This window comes from Drosophila virilis, chromosome X (assembly GCF_030788295.1).
Source record: "Drosophila virilis strain 15010-1051.87 chromosome X, Dvir_AGI_RSII-ME, whole genome shotgun sequence".
Taxonomy (NCBI): domain Eukaryota; kingdom Metazoa; phylum Arthropoda; class Insecta; order Diptera; family Drosophilidae; genus Drosophila; species Drosophila virilis.
Window position 1 is genome coordinate 6,291,514 of NC_091543.1, and position 17,279 is coordinate 6,308,792.

A 17,279-nucleotide genomic window follows, 5' to 3' on the forward strand; every position below is an offset into this window, starting at 1 on the left:
AAAAGCAAAACGCAAGGCAAGGCGCTGACGCTGTGACGACGGGGCATGCCATGGATACGTCGTGCAAAAGGGGCGCGTTCGTGTTGGGGGTTGAAAAGAGAACAGCGACCATTGCTCCAGTACACTAGCGTTGCTTGTGTGTATACTATGCGCGCGCGCACACACACACACACTAACTTACATGCATATAGATATGTGTGTGCATGTGTCTGTGTACATACATATGTAAATATAGTATGTACATGGGCAGGCGTATACACACGAAATTGTGGCACATTCACATACATATATATGTATGTATGTATGTACATACAAACGTTCGTGTATCGATACACAAATGTAGACCTTGAATACGTAACGGCGCGTCGTCGCTGCCGCAGCCGGCGTCGCTGCTACGTCACGTCAGTGGCGCTCGCAGCAAATGCAGCGGGCAGCGCCTGAAAATGATTGCGGTTGCGTTCGTTGCCAGCGCAGCTGCTTCGCACATATCGTGCCCAATGACGTTTTGCATGATGTTCGCGTTACGCACTTCTTTAGCAGTTATGCCGGGGCAATTGCAACAGCAGAAAAAAAAAAAGCAAAAAAAAAAAAAAAGCAAAAATGAAACTAATTAGCGATAGCAGCTGTTTAGCGCGAGACCATTGTAAAAGCAGCTGACTTAACAGCTGTTAAGCGGCAGCCTGAAGATTGGCAACGTTGCAACGCTGTTAACAGTCAACAGCACTGTTACGCACATTGTATGTACATAATGTAGCTGGCATACAAGTTGACATTTACATAATATGTAAACTTTATGTTCCATTTCGGGACCAGGAAACGTCTCCACTGCGCATGTATGTATGCTTGCATGTATGTGTGTGCATATATGTATGTATATCTCTATATGTGTAATTGTTCAATATGCCACGCCCCCTGCCACTGCTGCGTGCATGTACTCCAATTGTCCTGGGCTGTTGGCCCGGCCGCAAACATATACATATGTATTTATGTACATATCGATCCATATTCCGACCATGGTCTGGGACAAATTCCACGATGGATACAACCTGTCGTATTGCCCTTTATTTTGTGTGTATTCAACATCGTTTGCGGAGAAGCTTCCTGGAAGCAACATGCGGAAAAACCAGATACACACAATCTGAACGGGGCCCCGGACCCCAGCCTGGCACATTTCGTCGGCCGAGGGAGTTGGGAGGCAGAGCTAGCTGCTCCGGCAAATGCAACCAATTTAATAATAATTAGCTGATATTATCCGGAAATGGCTGGGCCAAGTGTTTTCCCAATAAAGTCTAACATAGGCTTTTCACCCGTATTACGGGTGAATTTCACAATATCACAAAAAAACACAAAATAACTCAAATATATGTAGCTGTAGAAATGTTTAAATTGTGTAAATCATAAATCGTATGTATATAGGAATAAATCGTTAACTTTACAAAACTTTTACAGCCATTTTCCACCTGTTTTCGTGGATTACAAAACGATGGTTTTTTGAGTTTTTCGCCTGTTTGGAGTGAAATTGACGGGAAGAAGAAAAATATATGTTAGCTTTTGTGTAGAAAGCGAATGCCCAAGCCTGAAACTAATAAACGAGATCCACTAATTTTTCACTCAGATTGGCGGATTTGCAAACGAAACATGTCCCACGAAAAGCATTTTCAAGCTCAACTCTTTTGATCCTATTAACAAATCCTTGAGTTAGAATTGACAAATGCAAAAGCAATATATTGCCAAATAAAGTACATATCAATTAGGGTTTGATGGAATCAAATGTATTTTTAAACATAATAATTTTCAACTGCATACAAAAATATACGCTATATATTATGCGTAATATTACTAAATTTATAATGTATTTTATGCTCGTGTGTGTGTGTGTGTGTATATTTATATAATTATGTGTGTATGTATATGTTGAGTTAGTTTAAACATTGAGAGGCGCACATTTACATAGTTTGACAGAGAGCCAACAGCTGTTATGCCAGCTGTTAGGCTAGCATAAAAGTCAGTATAACAGCTACGTCTGTTAGCCTAGCATAACAGTTAGTATAACAGCTAAGCATATATGCAATTATATATTTATATGTATGTAAATCAGTTATTGGAGGGCTGAGGGGCGTGTTCGCATTATAGCAATTAATTGTAAGCGTTTCATATTTGTTTTTGTGTAATTTATGCCTAGTTATATAAAGTACAATACAGCGTTGTATAACAGTTTTCTCTTGTTTTTGTTCTTTTGTTCTTTAACAGCATAAGTAATTGTCATAAACGTGTGTTTGTATAACAGTTAGCACTGTGCTACTTACGAACTAATGCCGCCATTTTGAGCAATTGCAAATACAAATATTCACATACGTAGTACAGTTAAACATATTAGTATACGAGTATAAGTTAGACTTTCGGTTGCTCGATCGATCTATATATATATATATATATATATGGTAAGTAGTATATATATGTAAATTTCTTTCCATTGGCTAGCGCAACATTATTGTTTAGTTCGTAGTCGTATTTGTTAATAGGAGGGTATAAAGTTTTGTTAATATTTTCATTCTATATATAATAAATTAGATTTAAGCACTAACATGGAATATATATGTGTACGTGTGTATATGCATGTATGTATATAAAAAAATAATTTTCTTTTTGTCTTTTATGTTGTCAGATTTTTTTTTCTTTTGAATTTCCCATCCTAACACACAGACTTGTCATTATTATTTTTTTTTATAACAGCTTTTGTTGTCTGTCTCTTTCTCGCTTGGGTGGGCCATGGCACTAGGTTTTCTCCATCTCGTTTCTATTCGTATTCGTTATTCGATTTGTCATCTCTTTCTCTCTCTCTCTCTCTTTCTCTTTTTCTTACAGTTTCGCCATAGAGCGACAGAAAAAAAATTGCTTAACTTTACGTTTTGTTCATTAGATTTATGTTGGGAACTGTTAATTTAATGCAAATATACCCTGTAATCTTAGCTGCTAGATTTATATCGTTTAATACAATTTGTAAATATTGCAACATCTGTTTTTTTTTTACAGGCACTTAACCTTGGTTTAGATTGGTTATACTCTAAGTATACGGAGATATAAGTTTAGTAAATAGATACAACAAAAAATAGATTGAATTATTTGAACAGAATTTTTTCTGTTAACTAACGCTGTGCAACAGTTGTTATAATTGAGCATAACTGTTATACATATGTTATACCGCGGTGCGTTAGTTGTTTTTACAGTTGATTTTGCTGTTATACAAGCTGTATAACAGTTGGATTAGCTGCACAGTTTATGTGGCAAGTTTCGTAACATTTTGCTTATAACTTTGTTAACAATATCTCTCTCTTTCTCTCTAACTCTAGCTCATTCTGACTGGCCTACTCTTTTTCTTTTTACTTTCTTCTGCTTCTCTCTTTCGCGCGAAAGAGCTACTTCTACTACTACAGTCGGACAGTTTTGGCAACTGCCGTCGCTGCGCTGCCGCTGGTTACCGCCAGGTGGCAACGCTGTTCGCTTCGTTTTCTGTTCGTCGTCAGCTTCGTTGATTTGTCGTTTTTGGGCTTTTTCTTTTTCGTATCGCCAATGCAATGCACGATGGAATGTTTGCGTTTGTGGAATGCGTTGTATAACAGTTGTGGGAATGCGTTGCTGCTGCTGCTGCTGCTGTTGTTCTTGTTTTCGTTATTGATGTGTTGCCATGTATAACAGTTACTGTTTATAACACCATCTGGGCTACTGCATTCATCTGCTTGGGCGTATAACGATTGCTAAGTGAAACAGCTGAAATGTATAACAATTGTTGTGTATAACAGTTACTCACGAGCTGCTGTATAACAGGCAATAAAAGCGCCCTATAACAATCGTGGTAGATATTTGTAGCTGTTCTCGTGCATAATGGTTGAGCATAGTTGTGTATAACAGTTGATGCCCAGTGCAGTTGCCAGGCGTGCTTAACAGCCACTGTTAGAAGTGTATTACAGTTGTAGGTATAAGTTGCTGCTGCTGTGTATAACAGTTGTCGTTTGTAACAATTGCTGGGCTTGTGCGTTTGATGCATATAACAGTTATGGGAATTTCTGCACAAATATGACAGTTCACAACACAATTGCCACACGCGTATAACAGCCATCGAACATATAACAGTTAACAACGTGTATTAAAGTGCGTCCGCACCGGCGGCGGCGGCGCTGGCGCCGCTCGTCTTCTACGATCTACGGTCACACTGTTGCCCGCTCCAGCCGCACCCGCGCGTCCATGCCCCGCTCCAGCATGGCCATTGCTGCGTGCGCCCAAAGCAGCAGCAGCAGCAGCCGCCGCCGCTGCTGCTGCCGCCTCCTCGCGCATCTTCTGCTTCTGGTCAGTGAGACGGGCGCCCAGGCGATGCACCTTCTCCGGACTGAGTATGCTGAGGCGAGTGCTCTTCGAGAGCTGCTGCTGCTGCTGCTGCTGCTGGACTGATGAGACTGTGTGGAGTAGAACGTGAGAAGTTTAGAAAAGATCAGCATGATACATATATCGGGCAATATCTTAAGTAATATATACTATACTAGTCAGCTGTGCTCGCGTTTCAGATATAAACTATTATAATCGCAATTGTAAGCTGTTATAATTTGAAATATTTGTTATACTAGTTAGCTGTTCTACCCTCTCGGTAGGAAAATGTTATACTCTTTTTCAGCTATGCTCGCGTTTCTCATGGAAACTATTAAAATCGCAATTGTAAGCTGTTATAATTTGAAATATTTGTTATAACAGTTAGCTATACAAGCATCTTGGCTGGAAGCTTTCATAGTCCTGATCATTTGTTATACTTGTTAACTGTGCTACCATTGTATATGGAAACAGTTATCAGATATATTTGTTATATTTGTTGACTGTGCTACCATTGCAAATAGAAACTGTCATAATTAGAGATATTTGTTATACTTGTTAGCTGTGCTAACCTCTCAGATGGAAACTGTTATAATCCGAGATATTTGTTATACTTGTTAGTTGTGCTACCCTTTTATATGGAAACTGTTATAATTCGAGTTATTTGTTATACTGGATCTGGATGTCAGATCTTTACATTAGCTTTATAATAAAGAATTCAACGTTTAATATAACAGACCCCAGATCTGTATTTATTTTATTAGTTTAGTTATATGTTACTTTTCATATGCCAAAACCCAAAATCTAACGTTTTCTTTTAAATAGTCTAATAATACTTTGTACTTTGTATATATACCAGACTCATGGATCCATTTTGATAGCTCTAATTATAAATGTATCCCTTTGTCTATGTCTATCTGTCCCCCTTTCTATCTCTCTCTCTCTTGTATTTCCCCACAAATGGAATAGTTTATCTGTGTAGATCTACCAGATCCAATTGCCACATAATCTGACCATACATCTATTTGTGTCCGCGTGTTCGCATCTCGAACACAGCTTTCATTTCAGTCAAGCTTTAACTAGTTGCGAATTATAAGCGCAAACTGTACTACTGACATATCCTAGAGTTGGGCAAACACAGTGCTGGCCAGACCCTCGCCCCAAGCTGCCAGATAAAATGCTCTCGAGGATTTACCATGATTGTTGCTCTGTCGCTGCGCTGTCGCGGCCGTGTGTCGCTGTGCCAGATGCTTGCCCGGCGAGCCGGGTCTGTTGCGTGTCGGTGAGACGCAGCCGGCGCCGCCGCTCCCATTGGCTGTGGTCTTCAGCGGCTTGGCCTTGCTGGGCGCCTGTACAGGACGTCGCTGCTGCGTGCTGGCGGCCAACGGCAGCGTCAGCTTGTGCTTCTTGGGCAGGCAATCGCTGGCAGTTGCTGTTGCCGCTGGCGCTGCTTGGGCGGCAGCTGGCATAGCCGTTGCTGTGGCATGCGGCTCGGCAATGGCAGCGGCAATGCTGGCGGCCGCTTTGCTGCGTTTGGGCGCCGGCGTCTGCTTGGCCGCTGTCGGCGTTGTTGCTGTTGCTGCTGTTACCAGATGCTCCAGCGATTCCGCCTGCTGCAGCTGCGTCTGTGGCGCGGGCAGCTGTCTGCGTCCAAAGATGGGCGTCTGATTGATGCGCTGCGCGGTCGCCTTGTTGCCGTTCAGCGAGGCCTCGTGCTCGAGACGCTGAAACATTTTGAGGGCCACCGGCGGCGTTTTAAAGAAGTTGCGCATCGAGTGCTGCGATTGACTAAAGTTGCGTCGATTCGCCTCCTCCAGATGCTCGAATTTGCTGCGGCATTGATGCAGACGCGTGCGCATATCCTCAAACGCTAGCCGATGCTCCGGCGGCGGCAAAGGTGGCGGCGTGGGCGGCGCCACCGGCGGCGGCGTCGGCGTTGGGGCATTCACCTCATGATAATTGAGGCTCGTATCGCAGCTGGAGTCCACGTCCGAATAGTTGTTCAGGTCGCGCACATCGTTTAGCTGCAGCTCGGCGCCCGGCCGCAGGTCCACAAGATAACCCTTTTCGCCGAATGGCCGGCATTTCTTGAGCGCCTGCTTGAGCGCACGCTCCGTCGAGGTCGTTTCCGGCGTAAGGCCGCGCAGCTGGGCGGGCTGGGCGCCCAGGAAACGTTGCCGGCGACGGGCGCGCATGCTGTCGCGCAAACGTTCGCCGCTGGGCGAGAAATCCTTGCCCAGATGCGGCGATTTGGGTATATCCTGCGGCCGCATCACCACGTTCTCCAACAGCTCCACGTTCTCCTTCTCCTCCAGCTCGCTGGCGGGCAGCTTTGTTGCCGTCGCCATCGTTGTCGTTGTCGCCGTCAGCGGAGTTGTCTTTTCGGATGCGGTGTCCGTCACGTTCAGGTTGTCCAGACTGCGCTGCGAGGTGGGCGACAGGGCATCCTCGGAGCTGATGTAGCTATCCTGAAAGTTTTCGATTTCGTGCAGCAGACGCGCCGGCGTCTGTTGCTGTGCATCCAAATGCTGGCGCAGCTGCTCCAGCCAAACGTACAGCGTCTCGAAGCACGGACGCATATCCGGATTCAGGTCGCAACAGACGAAGGCCACCTTAACGAACGCCTCCGGGCACTGGGCGCAAAACTTTTCGCGAAACTCCTGCTGATTGAGACTGAAGTCCGAGTTGCGTGGCATATAGTCCGGATCGGCCTCTACGCGGCCAATGATCTGTGGCAAAAGCAGAAGAGATACGAATGAGCGAGCACATAGGATGAATCCAAGAATTATAGATTAATAAGAAAGTTGGCACAGTTACAAGGAATCCGGGCAACCCACCTCGCATAGCATTATGCCAAAGGAGAAGACATCCACTTTCTCGTCGTACTTGAGGCCCTTCATCATCTCGGGCGCCATCCAATAGGGATTGCCCACCACCGTATAGCGCTGGCGTCGCTGTCGACTCTTGCTGCGCCTCAGCGTGCCGCTGGGCGACATGGCGTTCGCGTCCATGCCAGACGCTGAGCTGCCACTGGCGCTGGACGTGGGCATGCCGCCCGGTAAACGGGGCGCATCGACGCTGCGTGCCAGACCAAAGTCGGCAACGATCACCGAATGATCCTCGCGCACCAGACAATTCATCGAGTTGAGATCACGATGGATGATGTTCATGGAATGCAGATAGCTCATGCCGCAGGCAATGTCCCTGGCCAGGCAGACGCGCTGCGCCCAGCTCAGCGTTTGTGTTGGGTCATGAATCAACTCCTTGAGACAGCCGCCGGCCACATATTCGGTGACCATATGCAGCTTCTTGTCCTTGTAGAGCACGCCAATGAACTTGAGCACGTGTCGATGGTCGAGCAGACGCAGCACGGCGACCTCTTTGATGAAATTACGCTGCGCCTCCTCATCGGCGCGATGCAGCTCCTTGAGCACCATCAGCTCGCCGGTCAGACGATGCGTCACCTTGTACACCTTGCCAAAGAAGCCCTCGCCCAGTTTCTCGCCCATGACCAGATCGGAGGCGCGAAATATGCGTTGCGGTTTCTGGACAACGCGACAGCTTTGGGTGCGCGACAAATCGTAGAGCTGCGGATGCGCCGAATGCTGTTGCGCCGTGTGCTGTTCATCCAATAGCTTGGACAGGCTCGAGCAGCGCTCCTTCTCCTTCAGCTGGGATGACAGTGCCGGTTGCTGCTGCTGCTGCTGGTGCTGCTGTTCGACGGGCTGCTGCGGCTGATGCACGCTTGACTTGGACGCTTGCAGGGATTGCACCGTTTGCTGACGCATCTTGCGCATCTTGCCGCTGGGCTCGGTGGCGGCTGCCTTATAGAGACGCTCGCGACCGCGTCCGCCGACCTCGACGCTGGAGGCGGATGTGCTCAGCGGCAGCACCAAGGTCGTTGCGGAGCTGGCACGCTGAATGTCCGCCTGGCTGCAGCTGCGGCACACCTGCACCGGATCATGCTCAACGGTCAGCTGGAGCATCTTCTCGTTGCTGCGTATCAGCTTGTCGATCTGGTCCACGGACGAATTGCTGACAGGTGTGCCATTGACCTCCAGTATGCGATCGCCAATGTGCAGATTCGTCAAATTCACATCGATCCTGCAACACGAAGACAATGCTCCATTAGTTGATATTGAACGTTTAAGGATAGCGTGTGAGTAGCAGAACGGATTAGTTAAGTGGTTTTTTTTTTTTTTTTTCTTTCGTTTACCTATATGAAGCACAACAACGATCCGCCACCGAGGTAAGCAGGGAGAAGGCGTATTTGCCCATGCGACCATAAAATTTACAAATTAAGCTTGAAAAGCGTCACAAATAGAAAGAGAACAGGAGAGAGCGAGGGAGAGAGAGAAGGAAGAGAGAGAGAGAGAGAGAGAGAGAGAGAGGAAAGTATGAAACCAGCACCAGGCATTAAAATTATTATTTCTTAATTTTTAAATAATTTATAATCATTGAAATAAAAGCATTTAATTCAAATGCCAACAGCTGCACTTGTATTTGTGTGTATGTGTGTGTGCGTGTGCGCAACTGTTATACACTTGATTTAAATGCAACTGTTATACACTTGATTTAAATGCAACTGTTATACACTTGATTTAAATGCAACTGTTATACACTTGATTTAAATGCAACTGTTATACACTTGATTTAAATGCAACTGTTATACACTTGATTTAAATGCTTCTATTTTCTAAAAAAAAAAAAAAACTCTTATCAAAGAGCATAAAAATTATTTTTAACTGCTTTTTAAAAAAAACTCGTGTTGAGCTTCTGATTAAAAAAGAATTTGATTTTTCATTGAATTTCTGATTTTAGTATTTTTTTTTAATTTTAAAGTATATGTTGAGTATTTTTAAATACTAAATATTAAACAGTTTTTAAAGCAAGTAAAAAGCAAGAACCTCTCCAATAAGTTTTGAAGAGGTATTTAAAAAATACTAAACAAATACTATTTAAAAATTTAAAAACCGTAATTTAAGTGTTTTTTCTTCTTTTTAGTTTGAACGTGTTAAATATGCTTGCTTTTCTTTATGGTATTTTCAAATGTTTCAAAGCGGTATTTAAATAATACCTTCAAATGTATTTTTGATCAAAATGTGTCTTCAGTCTTTTTGGCATAGTTTAAGGTAGTCCTTTTTTTCAAGAGTTTAATATTGTAATATATTAAGTATTTTTAAAAATAAATTTTAGTACTTAAAGCTTGTGGCTACTTTTAAATGTTTGTTTTGCAGTATTTTAATATTTGTTTTGTTTTTTTTTTTTTTAGTATTTTAAGCTAGTCCTTAATTTGTAGGTTAGTTTTTTGTATTTTGCAGTATTTTTTTTTTTGTGAATTTCAAATTAAAAATTGTGCGCAATAAGATTGGCCGTGGAGAACTTACTCGGTTATCCGCACCGTGGGACAACCATCATCGAGGGCGCCGCCATCCACACGGAGGCCGGGCGTCGCATCCTTGGGTATCTCGACGAGTCGTATGGAATGCATGGGCTTGCCGGCATTTGTGATGCGTGCCCGGGCATCCACGGGCAGGCGTTTGCCATAGCAATGGCCGCAATAGAGCTTGGAACGTTCGACCAGGGCATAGGATTCGCCCTCGCCAATAAATGAACCGCAGGCGGCACAACAAAAGCATTCCGGATGAAATTTATGCTCGCCGGCAACCATCACCGGACCCGTTATAACCGCCGTACACTGCTGGCAGGCATCACCGAAACGCGCATAATAATCCTCGCGGCAATACAGCAAATTCTCGCGCTCAAAATACCAGCTATGCAAATGGGAATCGCATACCGAACAGCGAAAGCAATCGCAATGCCATTGCTGGCCGAGTGCCATAACGATCGGTTCATCGTTGTGATTGTGGGCGAGCAGGGGGCAGAGGCAACTGGCGCAGGTTGGCAGCACGGCAGCTGTGCGCTGTTGTTGTTGTAGTTGTTCTTTTTGTTGATGCATGGAAATGTATGTGTGTGGCTGTGTGTCGGTGTGTGCGTGTGTTTATGCGTCGCTTGCTGGTAGAAGAGAAGAAAGAGAGAGAGAGAGAGAGAGAGAGAGAGCATAATGTTGATGAGAGCAGGCTCAAGAGAGTCAGTCGCCGTGTGCGCTCGCGTGTGTGTGTGTGTGTGTGTGCAACGATCTGGCAAGCCTTTGTTTACTGAACCGGTTTTGCGAATGAACTACTCGATTGCATGTTCATAGCCAAAAGCAAACACAGGCATGTGTAATCCAAGTCGAACTACTTATTAACTGCATGTGGCCATATAACTAATCTAAGCATGATGTCATAGCCGGCATATTGCAAAAAATAACAAAAAATAACAAAAAAAAAACAAACAAAATTATGTTTTTAGGGAAAACATATGTGCAACAACAATAGTTATTGCGGAACTGGCCATGAAACTGGTTCAGTTGAACGGCAGCGCTCAACTCTATGGGAATTCGGGATACGCTTGACGGATAAGGCGCGCGGGGTGGGGAAGAGTGGGGTGTGGGATCTATTGTTATTGGCAGCATTGACCCTGAGAAATGGTGTGACTTATTCTTGCACAACAACAACAATTGACTGCATGTGTTTTTTTTTTTTTTTTTTTTTAGCAATAGTAACAGTGCTTAATATAACTAATGAAGCAAGCAGCTGACGCAGCTGTATTGTTATGCACAGATAAAAAAAATATAAATAACATACACAAAATGACGAATGCACGAACACGAACACAAACACACACACGCGCGCGCGCACACACACACAGACGCGCGCGCGCGCGCTCGCACACAATGATGTATACAAAAAGCGCAAAACACAGTTGAATGTTGATCGAAATGTGTGTGGGGGAACGGGAACAACAGCGACATCAGCATTAGCAAATGGCAAGCTTGTGCTATTGTTGTTTAAGCTATTGTTGTTGTTGCATTCTTACTAATAGTTGTTACTGCCAAAACTATACACAAGGTACACACACAGACACACACACACACGCACGCAACACAAACAACACACACGCACACTTACATAATTTTATCTTATATTTTGATGCTGCTGTTTAACGCACATCGCAAATTTTCTTGGATTCGTTCTCACAACATTTTCCACAAGCGTTCGCACGTTTGGGCACTTGTATTACTCCACACAGTTCGAAAATAAAAAACAAATGCATTTGTTTAAAAAAAAAAAAACCAAAATGAGACTAGCGTTAGTCGCACAGTGTGACCGTGAGCGTCGTATGCGCAAAATCCACAATCGCGTTAAATACCAGCAAACGCAGCAATGCGATAAATACCGCAAATACCACACTTTTTGTATTGTTTCAATTACAAAATGAAATTAACGTGTTTTTGTTATTGTTTTTTTTTTTTTGTTTCTTTCAATCAGTTGGCAAATTAAAATACGCCTTCATTGTTGTTGTATATAAAAAACAATGTGTTTGTTTTGCGTTTATTTGAACATGAACACCACAGCTGTGCCATTTACCTAAATTATATGTCAAATCAGTTTTAACAAATTCTCCTTGAGGCGAGCCAACAATTAAATAAATAAAATGTATGTACAGGGAATCATATATGCGCTATATGTTAATATGTTCATTTATCTCGTATTATTGTACTGTATTCTGTGGCAGGCTATCCTCCTCCACGACGACCTGGCCTTGGTCCTGGATCTCGCGTCGCTCCTGCTGACGCACTAGCTCAAAGTACAGTCCACGTCGCGCCATCAGCTCATCATGCTTGCCCGTCTACAGGATGAAAGGAACACAGCTTAGTAACAGGCATATGCATATACAATGGGATTCACTGCTTGACTAACCTCGACCACGCGTCCCTGATCCATGACCACAATCAGATCCGCATTGCGTATCGTGGACAGCCTGTGCGCGATGACCAATGTGGTGCGATTCTGTACGGCAGTGTCGAGTGCCTTTTGCACCTCCGCCTCGCTGGTGGCATCCAGCGCACTGGTCGCCTCGTCCAGTATGAGGATGCGCGGATTCTTGACCAGCGCCCGGGCAATGGCAATGCGCTGTCGCTGACCGCCGCTCAGCTGGGTGCCGCGCTCGCCCACATGCGTATTATAGCCATCTGGCAGGGCGGTGACAAAGTCATGGGATTGGGCCAGCTTGGAGGCAACATAGACATCCGTTTGGCTGGCATCCGGTTTGCCATAGCGCACATTCTCCAGGATGCTGGTGCCAAAGAGTATGGGCTGCTGCTCGATGAAGCCCAAAACATTGGCGCGCAGCCAAAACGGCGAAATGTCCGACAGCTTATAGCCATCCAGCTTGATGTTGCCGGAGGTGGGCTCATAGAAGCGTTCGAGTAGTGCGGCTATTGTCGATTTGCCCGAACCGCTGGCGCCGACCAGCGCCACAGTCTGGCCAGGACGCAGCGTCAGACTGAAGTCCTTCAGCACGATCTGCAAGAGAAGCTAGAGAGGCTGGCTAGGCTATTGAGGCACACACTCACATGATCTGGTCGCATCGGATACGCAAAGGAGACATTCTCGAAGCGGATCTCGCCATGCAGACGCTCCGGCGGTATGATATAGCCACGCGATAGCTCCACCTTTGGCTGCAGCGAGAGAAACTCAAAGACCCGGCTGCCGGCGGTCATGCCGCGTATCATGGTGCCCAGCAGCACGGATCCCTGCGACAGGGAGCGCTGCACGCCCTGCGAGGCGACCAGGAATGCCATTAGGGCGCCGGGCGTTAGGCTTTCCGTGGACATTAGATGGCCGCCCATGAAGAGCGTGGAAAGCACAAGGGTGTTCAGAAAAAAATTGGTCAGACCCTGGAAGACAGCGATGCCATAGCCCAGCTCCTGGGCCAGGCGTGCCGCCTCGTTTGTTTCCTGCTCGAACAGCTGCATCTCCCGATACTCGCAGGCGCTGGAGCGCACGGTGCGTATATTGGACAAGGCCTCCTCGCAGACGCCAGTCGCGCGCTCCGTCTACATAAATAGTATACGATTAGATCTTGGTTAAGGATTAGGCCATTTTCAAGCACCTGAGCCTGTGAGTTTTTGCTGAGCGCGCGCAGCTTGCGTCCCAGATACGACATGAACATGACCACGCACGGCACACTGGCCAGCGCAATGGCGGCCATATGGGGCGAGATCATGAACAGGGAGACGCTGCCGCCGATTAGCTGGGCGGAGCTGCGCAGGCCGTGGGCGACAAATTGCTTGAACGAGGTCTTAAAATCCTGCACATCGGCGGTCAGGCGGTTCACAAGCTCGCCTGTGCGATTCTCGTCGAAAAACGAGATGTCCTGCAGTACGATTTGCTTGAACAGATCCTGACGCATCCTGGCGGCCATCTGCTCGCCCACGCGACTCAACAAATAGATATACACAAAGGTGAAGCCCGACTGCAGCAGATACAAGCTAAGCAAATTGCTGGCCGGCTTGCTCACATCCTTGACAAAGGAGTTGTTGATCGGATCCATTACGTACGTGTTCGCATAGCGCGCCAGCGTATTCACCAGATCCCCCAGCAGATTGGGTATGCGTATATTGATGAAGGCCACAATCAGCGCCGCCTGCAAAGTGCCAAGTGCGGATGCAGTGCATCGAAAACATGATGCCAACTGAACTTACCAGAACGGCGCCTATCAGCTCCCAGGTGTGCGGCTCCAGATATGTCCAGAGACGCCGCCAATCAAAGTTCTGATCCTCCTGCTCCAGTGTGTGCTGTATGACGCCCGCCAGCCGATTGCCCTCACATTGGGCGACCAGCGAACCCGATGTCCAACAGCTGCGCATGGCCATGCCCACGCCCAGAGTAGCGCCGCCCCACAGCAGTGCCCGGCACGTCTGCAGCTTGGCCCGACAGCTGCCGCTGGGCGCTCCATGTGAACGCCACATGTGCTGATGATGCTGGCGCATCAGGCGACTCGCGTTCTGCAGGCGCGCACCAAGCTGCGACTGCGGCAGCGGCAGCGGCTGCAACAGGCTGCGGCTAGAAGAGTCAGAGAAGCGATGACATAATCAGAGACCAGCAAAGGGGGGGGGCAACCTTTTTTATCATTATTCAGCTGAGGGTTCCCCTCGCCACACCCGCTGCCCGCCCACTCTACGCACAAGCCATGCGTGTGTTATGTAGGATCACGAGCAGGGGGGGGGGGGTGCTGCTGCTGCTGCTGCAGCAGCATTACCTGAGCATATCGCCGCGACTGCAATTGGCTAGGAGTAGGCGCAGCATCTGTAGCTTCTGTTCGTTGCACTTAACTTAAAAAATTAACTAAATACGCCAGCTCTTAAGCATTTAACTAACTTGTTGGTTAACCTTAACAATAATAATAACATACACACACACACACACACGCACACGCACGCACGCACGCACACACTAATGCAAGCCAACACCAGCAACAGCAGAGGCACACACACACACAGAGACTCACAGCTACACGCACATGCATGCACACAGTTCAGGTAAGTGCCTGACAAATGCTGATTGCCATGCTTAAAAAACGCATTTGGCATTTTTTGGCAGCTTAAGCGCTTCAGAGTATTTAATTTGGTATTTTTAAACATACTTTATTTAGCTTAGCTTGGATAATGTAAAATTAATTAATAATTAATTAATCTATTTAAATGTATAATTAAAACTATTAACTATTATTTTTTCTCCCAACTTTTGATATGTCTTTGGGTATTAAATACCAAAAGACATTTTTTTCGCGCTTAGCATGTTTTAATATCATTTTTGTTGTGGATACTCGATTTTTTTTTAATTCAGTATAAAATGCCATACAGCATACTTTATCTTAAAAATACTGAGTTTTTTTTTTGTAAGACCGTATTTAAAAACCTCTGGAAATAGCCACAAAATATGGCCTAATGGAAATTGAAATATTGCGCACGCTTTTTTAAATGCTTTTATTACAATTTTAGTATATTACTAAAGATTATAAGCTTATGGCTAAGGCAACGCTTTATCTTTAAAATAAGCATATAAAATTCACGTTCAATTTAAGTTTTACAAACAATTTCGTATTTATTGATAAACAGCTTTTTAGTTTTAATTAATCAATCGGTGTCCATATCCGAATCGCCATCATCATCATCATCATCGTCGTCGTCGTCGTCGTCGTCGGAGCACTCCTCGTCGGAGCTGCTGCTCTCGGTGTCATCAATCCAATCGTGCGCCTTCTGATTGCTAGCTATGAGAACCTTCCACTGATCCAGCTTATGTAAGTCCAGCGCATAGAAATCGTTGAGCGTGTGCTGTTTCTCATCCTCCTCGTAGAGGCCACCGAATAGATACAAGATGCCCTTGCAAACGCACAGGCCGGGATTCATGCGCGGTGAGGGTACATCTGTGCGTCTGTGCCGGGCAGCCGGAAACAGACTGGGTATATTGGATACATAGGAGGAGGAGGAGGATGCTTGAGTGGAGCCGGGTCCGCCAACGGTCACCGTAAAAATGCCATCTGTGCTGGTGGTCACAGTCTTTTCAGCGCATGCCGCATCTCCGGCCATTTCGATATCGTTGGACTTTTCGTTGTCCCTCTTGCTGCCGGGCTTGCTCTTGGCCGCCAGCTCAAGCAGACGCCAGGACTGTGCGGTCAGATCAAAGGCCAGCAGCTCGTCGCCGAACTGGCCCTGAACATTCTCGTCATCCTCGTTGACGTCCATCACGCCGCCAAAGCAATACGCCTTGCCATTTGGCGCCACAGTGCAGCCGACGCTGTTGCGCGGCTTCGGACGATAACCGCCAGCTTTGACGGTGCTCCATTTGTATTTGTTGCCGGAGCCGTTCTCTGGAATTAATAGATTGGATAGCATTAATAACGGCATGGATTAGAGAGTGGTTGCTTACTGTCCACATCGAGCGCAAACATGTCCGTGTGCGTGATGCCCCGATCCAGATCCTTCTTCATCGAGGTTCTCGCGTAGCCGCCCCAAACGTAGATTTTGCCATCCGGTGCGGCGGCAATGCAACAGCCGGAACGCACAGCCGGCGCAATTGTGCCGGAAATTTCGATTTTCAGCCATTCGTACGACTCCAGGGAGAAGACATGCACATCGTTATAGTAGTGATAGGATTGATTATTGTCATGAAAGCCGCCAAAGATGAACAGACGCTTCTTGGCGGCGACCATGCGATGCCCGCTACGCGCACTGGGTCCATTCGGTGCCGCGATCTTGGACCACTGACGCGTCCGGAGGCTCATCGACCAGAGATCCTTGTAGTGATAAAACTGCAGTTGCGAGGGACTGGCGTGCTCGCCGCCAAACAGCTGCAATGTGAATCAATCAAACAATATCCATATGTCTCTAAAGGGATCATCCGTGCTGATATTTACCCACAATTGGCCGCCATCGCTGGCAACGGCGACCATTTGATGGCCGCTGCGCGGCGTTGGGCCCGAGGGCGAGCGCAGCTGCTTCCACTCGTTCCGGGTTATATTATAGAAGAACATATCGTTATACACGGTGACTTTGGCGCCGTTGTATAGCTCGCCGCCAAACATGATTAGCTCCTCCTTTTCGGGATGTGTTACCAGCGAGAAATTGGAGCGTGGTGTTGGTGCTGCGCATACTTCCTCGGTTATGGCCTTTATGGCCTGCTCCTGATTCTCCAGTTTCTTTACAATTTCCGCTATATCCGCCTGGAAATGGGAAGAACATTGTGTGAGAACTTTGCCGATACGATTAGAATGTGGCTTACCTCGCCAAGTTTTTCCAGCATTTTCTTTTGTTTGGCTGCCAGCTTTTTGTCGGTTTTCATTGCTGTCTTCTCGGCGCCTTTGCCTTTTTTCTTATTCTTGTCCTTTTTACCCATTATTGTTAAATATAAAATATAAATAACACTTGACTATTCAAAGATGGAAAGCACGTTTTAGTGACCATATGCGCTAAACAGAAAATAACCCAGTTCGTACTCAGGACGAATCACAATTATTTTTTTAGTATTTTT

General features: G+C 46.1%; 3 protein-coding genes across 6 annotated transcripts; all 3 read right to left on the bottom strand.

Moving 5' to 3' along the window:
* Window positions 1–1,750: 1,750 nt before the first annotated feature.
* Window positions 1,751–11,685, bottom strand: LIMK1 (LIM domain kinase 1). Of its 4 annotated transcripts, none has more exons than XR_001449871.3 (7): window positions 11,373–11,685; window positions 9,747–10,374; window positions 8,576–8,662; window positions 7,197–8,463; window positions 5,555–7,088; window positions 3,809–4,451; window positions 1,751–3,733 (listed from the first exon to the last, which is right to left on the bottom strand). XR_001449871.3 is itself a non-coding variant. In XM_002056829.4 (6 exons), exons 2-6 carry the CDS (start codon window positions 10,316–10,318, stop codon window positions 4,132–4,134), a joined length of 3,780 nt encoding a protein of 1,259 aa, XP_002056865.2. In that variant the 5' UTR covers window positions 10,319–10,374; window positions 11,373–11,685; the 3' UTR covers window positions 1,751–4,131. The 4 variants fall into 4 exon arrangements, 2 of the variants coding, with proteins under 2 accessions (XP_002056865.2, XP_015025528.1); XR_001449872.3 differs by having other exon boundaries at window positions 1,751–3,755; XM_002056829.4 differs by having other exon boundaries at window positions 1,751–4,451.
* Window positions 11,686–11,756: 71 nt separating this feature from the next.
* On the bottom strand, window positions 11,757–14,741 carry LOC6633338 (mitochondrial potassium channel ATP-binding subunit). Its single transcript, XM_002056830.4, has 6 exons — window positions 14,509–14,741; window positions 13,952–14,312; window positions 13,360–13,893; window positions 12,821–13,303; window positions 12,165–12,770; window positions 11,757–12,093 (listed from the first exon to the last, which is right to left on the bottom strand). Exons 1-6 carry the CDS (start codon window positions 14,553–14,555, stop codon window positions 11,956–11,958), a joined length of 2,169 nt encoding a protein of 722 aa, XP_002056866.1. The 5' UTR covers window positions 14,556–14,741; the 3' UTR covers window positions 11,757–11,955.
* A 586-nt stretch (window positions 14,742–15,327) lies between these two features.
* LOC6633339 (kelch domain-containing protein 4) lies at window positions 15,328–17,224 on the bottom strand. Its single transcript, XM_002056831.4, has 4 exons — window positions 17,031–17,224; window positions 16,666–16,971; window positions 16,179–16,599; window positions 15,328–16,119 (listed from the first exon to the last, which is right to left on the bottom strand). The coding sequence occupies exons 1-4, from the start codon at window positions 17,142–17,144 to the stop codon at window positions 15,386–15,388; spliced, it is 1,575 nt and encodes a 524-aa protein (XP_002056867.1). The 5' UTR covers window positions 17,145–17,224; the 3' UTR covers window positions 15,328–15,385.
* Between the last annotated feature and the right edge of the window lie 55 nt (window positions 17,225–17,279).